General features: G+C 39.9%; 1 protein-coding gene across 1 annotated transcript; it reads right to left on the bottom strand.

The window, feature by feature from the left end:
* Positions 1-379: 379 nt before the first annotated feature.
* Positions 380-4,416, bottom strand: LOC139470886 (cystatin-M-like). Its single transcript, XM_071253210.1, has 4 exons — positions 4,292-4,416; positions 3,327-3,475; positions 2,764-2,880; positions 380-568 (listed from the first exon to the last, which is right to left on the bottom strand). The coding sequence occupies exons 1-4, from the start codon at positions 4,341-4,343 to the stop codon at positions 485-487; spliced, it is 402 nt and encodes a 133-aa protein (XP_071109311.1). The 5' UTR covers positions 4,344-4,416; the 3' UTR covers positions 380-484.
* Positions 4,417-9,354: the final 4,938 nt, after the last annotated feature.

Here is a 9,354-nt window from a genome sequence, read left to right as displayed (position 1 = left end):
ACAGCTGGATCAACTTTCAAAGTCTTAAGTTAAAGTAGTAGGAATTTTGTATTTTTAAGGGACTTTACATGATACAAACGCGCTCAGATAGTTCCGCCATTTGTTTAACTTACAAAAACAGAGCTCCCACCTGTCATGGGTCCAGAGGAAGGCCCTGTGTTCCTACCTCTCTTGCCACCTAGGGTGTCTATAACACTATCCTGAACATCCATGTGGCATTACAGACAAGATCTGTTTGACATCTATATTCGAACTATTCGGTCAACTGGTTGCCCCACTATTACACATGCAGAAACTTCAAAGAACATCCACCATGTCCTCGAGGGCATGTTCAATGTTCAAGATTTAAGTCTCATTCAGAGATCCTAGAACTCTAGTGCCTGGCGATATGTTTATTCCAAGGCTTAGTGCAATTGAGACAAGGTTACGTCAATGATGGCTACCAGCTTCTGCCTGTATGGGTGGATGGCGGCGTTACATGGCACTATGCCACACAGTGGTTGTTCTTCAGCGTGTAGCGTGGTGTAGATCCTGGATCGTCCAACACTTCAACATGGCAAGACATCGTCTGAAGATCATAAAGTTAAAGATATTGAGAAGCCGATTTGTTTTGTCTAGAAACTATTATTACACAAGAGATTACACGGAGCCGTAAACGCAAAACGTAAATGTTTCTCTATGCATGCTTTGGGGTTTATAGCAATCTCTTATCAGCAGTTGGCCGAGGTTAGCTATGTGTACAATACCACTGTGTCCACCATGCACACTATTTGTACGTAGGTTTCTGCATGTTTTCTTTGCGGAGCACATCGGCATACGACTATATTTTTTCGCAAAGTGAAACGACATTGTCATTTATGGATATCCTCCTCCATTAAACTCGCAATACCTCATATAACTATAATACTATGCTGAATGGTGGCGAAAAACAGAAATCACTCAACCTTAATACAATAAACTTCGATCTTAAAACTACATATTAGTGATGTAAGTTTCACGCCGCTTTGATCAGCAGGTCAGTTATTTCACGGCATGTCAGCTTAATGTGTGAGGGAAGGAAAAAGTGATGCATTTCTAAGACGTTTACCGTTACTGTGAAACACGCGAGCACGGAAAGGGTGCTGAAAACAACGGATCATAATCAGGGAAAATCTGGGATCCTAAGGGATGCAACTCTACACAACGAATTGCAATAAAATGAACAACATCAGAAGGATGTATTAATCCTGTGAATGTTACATGTACTGCCCTCCAGAGTGGATAAGTAAGGACTGGGGATGGTCAATTATTTCCCCACGTAGCCTATTTACAAATGACTATGATCCCGTAGCGTTAGCACGTTATGTATGACGTGGGGGCACAAGAAGGCCACAATGAGAATCTATAGCACGTGTTCATAAGAAAACTACACTTTTGGAATGATCGCTCTTAGTAACATTGCTTCTTCAGATTGTGAAGTGCGAAGTAAGTAGTTGAAGGACATTTCTTAATTGTCACAAGCGAACACTAGTGTAAGATTGATACAGTCTAACTTTCTTCCATAGGCAGTATAGCATGATATTCTCCCTGTCAGATAAATATCTTAATTAGTCTTCTGTAACAAAACCAAAATAGCAAATGTTGACAAGAAATGGGCTATTTTGACTAAATGTTATCGATTACGGTTGGTTGTCATGGAAGTCATTTTGACAAATTCACACATTTTTAGGAGAGACAGAGTTTCTATTTTCTTGCCTGTATCAGATTGGATTCAGACTTAGGAGTCTATCTCCATTCTACAATGACTAAATAAAACGCGAACTCTTTGGTGTTAGCAAATATACTGAGTGAATCGGCATGGGTTGAGTCCAGTGTTTTGAGTGGGTTATCGATCTGAATTACGGAATCATCGAACGAAATATGGCTCTGTATATACTCAAGTGAGTGAGTGAGTTAATCGTGACGAGTATATACTCAAGCAGTTTGTTTACATCGTAATACTTCGCTCGAACATATGCCAGGCATTGAAAGCATATAAGCACGGCAACTTGGTAAGCATCCCTAAAGAAAACAAAGCAAGTTTTGCAAGGCTTTCGCTCCACATTGCACGTCACCATTATGACGTTATATCGCTCATTGTGACGCAAACGATATGACATCACAGTCGTATATAGAAAAATTCCAAGCTCTCTGTTGTCTCCAAAACGTAAATACGTTCCCTTTGTAGATTTCTATTGTGTTTTCTGCACGAAATGTATTGCCACACAACCTTTGAATATTGTCGTAACCGCATCTGTGCATTTTGTAACCTGTAATTGTATATAATTATAATTACTAAAATTATTCCTACCAACAATGACTGAATATAGTACTATTCTATGAATATAAGCTTCCGCGGTGATGCGGCCGTCAACCCAGCTGTTTCATTCAGAGGGGGTTTATTGTGATTTAATCAGACCAATCAGAATCGAGTAATTTCCAAAGTCATGGTAGAACTCCCCTTTTAGTGTGTTTAATCCATACTACATCAACTGTAATAAACTAGTTTAGTGCAAGTGCACTATAGGTGGGCATACGGTGTAATCATTTTATGTGACCAAAATATCTCCCAGTCAAATCCGATTCCATACCAAGCCACTATAAACTCCACAATATTGAGCAGCTTCTTCACAACTTCAATAACAAAACGAGTTTTCTGAAAAGAAGCAATTTTGTCACTATTTCATTAAGAAAAGATCCTACCATTACAAAAGACCCTTTAACTATAACATGAACAAGCGTTACCATAGCTCCGGCCTTGGGTGGGCAAGCTGTGGGATTGGCGTCGTTGTTAGCTGGGATGTTCTTGCATGTCGATTCTTGCAGGGTGATTTCCATACGGTACATTATCCCCATGACGGCCTGGAGGAGGAAATAAATACACATCTGTTGATAATCACAGCGTACAAAGGATAGTAATCTATATGATGCTTACGGGTGGTATTTAATATGAAATGAATCATAAGCGTGTAGTTTCAAATTGAATGTGATGAGTGAGTTGGGTTTAACACCGCATTGAACATTTTTCCAGTTATATCACTGGGTGTCAGTTTAAAGTGGAAGGAAACCCGCAGTCCTGCAGGCCTTAGATACATTCACCAAGAGTTCTCTCTCTCTCTCTCTCTCTCTCTCTCTCTCTCTCTCTCTCTCTCTCTCTCTCTCTCTCTCTCTCTCTCTCTCTCTCTCTCTCTCTCTCTCTCTCTCTCTCTCTCTCTCTCTCTCTCTCTCTCAGTTAGTTGTAGAAGTTGCTGTGAATCCATTTTGTAAAATATTTGTTTTCAGTAAACCCCATCCACCCATAGGGTCACCTCTATAGTTGCATTCTGTATGTGGGTAAGCGTATTCCAGTATATTCCGTTGGACCGAGTGTTTAATTCGTTTGCAGCGAAGTTGGCAGCATGTCGAACAAACGCAGTGACCTTGGTCGGCAATTCCCCCATGGGAACTTGGCACCGTCCTGCAGAGAAATCTATGTGCTTAAAATCATTAAAAATGAATTATAGAAAAGCAATGCCCTTGCTAAACACGTATTCAGGTTATGACTAGAATAGTATAATCACACGGAAAAAAATGTTTTGAGGGTGTCTTGCAAAATAAACAAAAGCATTTATTTGAATTTTGTCACTCTTCATTTTGTTGTCACTCCACACAGAGCCCACATTTCATATTTCAGGGCGTGCGGTTAAAGCGTTCGCTTGTCACGCCGATGACCTGGGTTCGATTCCTCGCATGGGTACAATGTATGAAGCCCATTTCTGGTCTCTCCCGCCGTGGTGTTCCTGGAATATTGCTAAAAGCGGCAAAAAAACCATACCCACTCACTCCCTCAGTAATCACAGTTCATACTCCTCTTCTATACTATAGTTCCCAAAGGATGTTGGTATCATAATTCTGATTTTAGGAGCTATTCATTACTTCTCCTTTCTAGTGTCCATTCCTGAAAGTGTCGTCTTTTTCATACATTCACAGTGAACGTGCCATATGTGAAATGATGTGAAATGATCTGTTACTTGCATAATCATATTTTGATCAAAGGTCTCAGAACAGGTCATATTCAGCGAGGTACTTATGAGCAATCAAATATTCCATCGACATCGGCGTGCCAAATAGTGTCAGTTACATAAATTGGCCACGTATCTAAACAGTTGAATTACTGAGTTACCACGTACACGGGAACATTATGTAACGGGAACATCAAACAAACAACAACATAATTCTTATAAATATTGTGTTATATTTTAGCGTTGCCAAAGAATGTGCGTCTATCGCCTACCTAAGGACCAGAGACAAGTGACGAACAATATTACAGCAGCCTTCATGATCATCTTGACTCGTTGATCTCGGTGTGTCTGAAGACTTGATGAGACGTCAATGGACACCTGAAGTACAGGCCGTGTTGGTGATAAGGCGAGATAAGTTCTTTTAATACCTTGGTGCTTATTGTCTTATCTTCAACCACTACAGACTGTACTATACACGTAAGTCCGCCATGGTTAAATAAAACACACCGTTCTCTTTGTTTTTAATGCTTACAGTCTTTTTAAAAAAAAAATAATATATGATTTGCAGTTTATCTGTCACAACTGTCTATGCAGCAACGTATGTTGATCTTATAAAAGAAACAAATCTGATCTGTTAAGTGTTTCCTCGTTAGATGCAAAATAAAAGATATGTTTTCCTTCAGTAACTATATCTTCAGTAACGATTTAATTGTAAACACATTTTGAAATGGACATTATTGATATTGAAGGAATATCAATGCGTTATCTGTTCTATTTTTGTGGGACTTTCTATTATAGTTCTTCAAGAATATGAACATATATCTTAACGGCACTGGGGCCTACACGAAGAAAAGATATAATTCCTAGACTGATCATACTCTGACAGGGCTGATCTTCTTCGTCCTAGATCTACTTCACCAATACAACAGGCGGTGATATCAAGCTGTTGGGTACAGCTAAGCGATGACTTGGCAACAAAACCGATCTATGAAAACATGTTTACCCCGGCACATTAACAGATGACATCTCATAGTGTATATTGTCATTGTTGAATTCTTTATCGAGGTGGAATATGCATTTAGTCCAAATATCGCACCTACTTATACTTCACTTGTCCAGCTGCAACAAAACAGGTGATTTGTCTTCTTTTGTGACTACAATACTCATACGTCGCCATTTATATTGAATGTACATGTACTCGGGGTTAATCAGATTAATGTTTTGTGTATGGATATAAATACAAGCGACAAAACCCTTTCCATATTCATAACAAATCTCAGCCTCACGAAGTAAGTGGTGGTGCAGACTCATGAGTGTGGTCTTTAAATCAGGGAACTATATATAATCGTGGAATATATAATTGATTAATACTGCAATATGCCGTGTCTCATCTTAAATCCCGTCTCGATCGGTTTACGTACGCTTCAGGAAATTTGAATGTCCGCGTTCTGTTCAAACTCAACTTTGAACGGTTCCGACAACTCACTGACAGTTATATCAGGATATGCTTCATGAGATTGCTGTACAGTTTTGCAATCATTTCGCTTCTAACACTGTACAAGGTTTATTGAATCATCAGTCCGTACAGTATTTTATTACATTGACCATTGTTTGTGTGTGTGTGTGTGTGTGTGGGTGTGGGGTGTGTGTGTGTGTGTGTGTGTGTGTGTGTGTGTGTGTATTGATTCCAGCTATGAGAAGGCGGTCTACAAATAATCGAATCTGGACCAGACAATCCAATGATTGATATCACAAGCATGGGTTGCTGACCTATTCTAACCCGGATCTTCACTGGTGTCTCCAGCCATGCAGAATATGTAAATGAAATGAAGACTATTCATATAAAGGTAAGGCAACTGTTGTAGTATTGAGCTGTAATATTGGGCTGATCTGATTGAAAAAGGTATCTTTATGTAATGATCACAAAGTAAAGGATTTCTTGGCGTTGCACCTGGCACAGCTAGTGTAGTGAATGTCGTAGATATAATGTGCGAGGGGAGATCTCTATCCCAAGTTTTGAGCCAGGCGTATCAGGGTTGTTGTATGACATATATTAGTGCTGACCTGGCTTTGTTCAGTTATCTTATATTTGGAGAGCTTCAGTTCCATGACTTAATTATTGACTTCGGTTCTGTGATACCCTACTCCTTAGCATTGGCATAGACAAACTGAGCACAGAGCTGTCGTTCTGTCACCATGGAGGGCCATTGGAGGGATTAGAAGATCTGGTCGACCCGACACCAGCATCATAAAAAGAAAATATTGATGCCGCACGCAAACCTGCTACTGAACAATAGGCAAAGAGTAAGAGGCGACAGCGGGTTTCTAGTATGGGTCAATAGAAACAATCCTGCATTAACATCTCCATATATCAAAGGTGTTTGACGAATGGCTTTCCAGAATGCAGTTGGATGACATGAAGGCTGTGCGGGTCAGCGTATCTAATGCCCTGTTAAACAGATATAATAGCAACCCAGAATGTTTTCAGTGTAGACTCGTGACAGAAGATGCGATCTGGAGTCATTACTGGGGAGCAAGCAAAGCTTCATGGAGCGGAGACACTTTCTCCCAAAACCACGTCGTTTAAAGCAGCCAGATCAACTATGAAAGTTAATGACAACCTTCTTTTGGGAGAGTATAATCCATATCGATTATTTACGGCTATGAATGGTGAATATTATGCCAACTGATTGAAAGTAATGCGCGAGTCTAATAAGAATGAGACTCGGGGCAAATTTCGAGATGGTATTCTTCTCCATGAGGATAACGTTACATTCACACAATTCATGTTGCAATTGCTGCTGTACGCGAATGTGGATACGAGTGTCTAGCATTGATTGTTGCTGTGGAAGGTTGGTTGACAGACCAGGGTGTGACCTCGTACAAAACAGGGATAACTGACCTGGAGTAGAAGTGGAACACGTTGAAATGCAAGGGGACCATGTTGAAAAATAATAAATACCTCTATGCATTTTTGGCACACAACTGTTTGAGACCAGCTCGTTCTCTGTTATAGTTACACAATAGTAATTGTCCTTTCAAGATACCATGAGCATGCCACATTATGAAAATCTGAACTGGGTATCACAGCATACGGTGTTGGAAAAAAAATAATTAGGTATTTGCAAGATTTGCCGTTAAGGGTATGAGTATCATGTTTACTTTTTTGTCCAATCAATGTTGACAGAAAATAATAATTTCTCAATTTATACTTATTTTTTTAGACTCATTAATTCTACCTATTCATGTGGTGAAATGGGTTTAACGTTGTGTCCAAGAGTAGTTATAGTATATATAACTGTATAGCTACGCTGCACGTGTGTGTATGTGTGTAGATGCTTGTACTAGTCAGGACTAACGCCGATTTGGTAGTGCTAGCCCACTGAGATACCATGCCGCAGTTAAACATGAATACCCCACTCAGACACAATATACGGACTCCGAGCTGACCAGTCCTTGTTATAGCCCCTCAGTGCCAGGCAGGGTACCATCTTTTAACGTCATTTGTTATAACCTTCCCCTCTCCAAGGCGGTCAACTATGCATGAGAAAAGACAGTAGTCTCATTGTGCAACCATCCAAGAATATCTATCATCCAATGAATGTCTGAAGAATTCTATTATTCATTGCTTCAAATGCGGTGTGTGTGTGTGGGGGGGGGGGGGGGGGGGTGCACGGTTGGAGCAGACGTCTAAGGCGCCCCATTCACTGTGCAGAGTTGCGTCCCTTGGGCACGCCAGAAACCTATGGTTGTGGGTTCGGATCCCCGTTTGCCCCGATTATGTTTCTCGGTTTGTCAGCTACATACCTTTGCTCGTGGGTTTCACCGAAGTGGCAAACGTCTAAGACATGCATCAATTCGGGCTTTCCTCCCACATCAAGCTGACACGCCGTGATATAACTTAAATGTTGTTAAAAGCTGCCTTAAACTCAACTCACTTGGTGTCACCTGAATACAGGCTGTTGATAAGAAGCCTAATTATGTTGTGTCGGGGATATAAGGCAGATGTCTGAGGGATTATGCATCTAATGCATATTATCAATTATAATACATTTATACTTATGCGTTATGTACCCGAAACACAAATGATGCCATCTCTTACTTCGAGAATTAGATACCAGTCTGTCTCTAGCACATACACTTGAAACAAAACATTTGAGTGAAACTCGAACACAGCTAGTTCTAAACCCGCGCTAAAACTAATGCTGTTTTATGACATTAAGTTTTCACTGAAGATAATAGGGTTTCGGTTTTATGACCAAACACTTGGACAAAATGCCATTCCTTTGTAAAACTGAAATGTGACCCGATTTAGTCTTTAATCTGACGCCTGTAAAACGTTGTTGTTGTTGCCGTTGTTGTTTTTCTTCAGGCTGGTGGTGTTCACAACGTGCATATACAGATAAGGTTCTTGAGTTGGTAATTTATCTTTATATAGTTATTATTTAGATAAATCTTATTATTTAGGTAAATAGAATTTTATGACAGCTCGGAACACTAATAATTCAAACTATTTACATTCCAATATATATCGTAAATTTTGTGGAGAGCTCTTGTAAAGTATATTACACTTCTCAATAAAAACTGATTGAAATTTTTAATAAAAAACATGACACACGTATTGTTTTTTTTGGTTGCTATAGTGTTTTGTAAATCTCGTCATGTCGCTGTTGGATGTCAATCATCCATTGATGGGGACACCGTATGAGGAATGCACGATCCAATCAAACACATCATTCGAGAACACCATGACCAGATATCAGGGATTGATAATCGCGTGTCATTGACCAAGTGGGACTTGTAACTGGATTGTCGACCGCATTTCAATCATTGACTTTGGTGTACCACTGTTTCAGCTGAGAGAAACCAATCAGATCGTGTAATGATCGTGTTGCCAGCATTATTTCTATTTAGTTTTACCTCTATCGTACACACACCACATGTTCATAACTGCGTGGGTAACACAGCTCATTCCACCATAAGTGTATGAGTCATGTTAATAGTTGATAATCAAACTCATATCTTTTCTGTCGTTGTCAGATAATACAACGTAAACTCAACAAATACAGTACATTAAGGCTTCGACAACAGACACGTCTGTCTGTTATCTTTCAAAGAATAAAAGGAAAACGCGCCTGGTGCCAATATTTCGGATTATCAGATGTTTGTTTCCAGTTCGATATTCTGTCTGTGTTAACGTCAACACAGGAAATGCTCAGATACATCTTCTGAGTGCCGTTGAAGGCGCAGGTAATGACACAGATTGCAACCATGACATGTGGATAATAATCACTCTGCACAACTGGCGTTATGGAAACATCACGAAGCACTTAAT

The sequence above is a fragment of the Haliotis cracherodii genome, unplaced genomic scaffold (genome assembly GCF_022045235.1).
Source record: "Haliotis cracherodii isolate W230 unplaced genomic scaffold, xgHalCrac1.p SCAF_21, whole genome shotgun sequence".
Lineage (NCBI taxonomy): Eukaryota > Metazoa > Mollusca > Gastropoda > Lepetellida > Haliotidae > Haliotis > Haliotis cracherodii.
The sequence above is the reverse complement of the archived record's forward strand: the minus strand, read 5'-3'. Positions and strand labels throughout refer to the sequence as shown.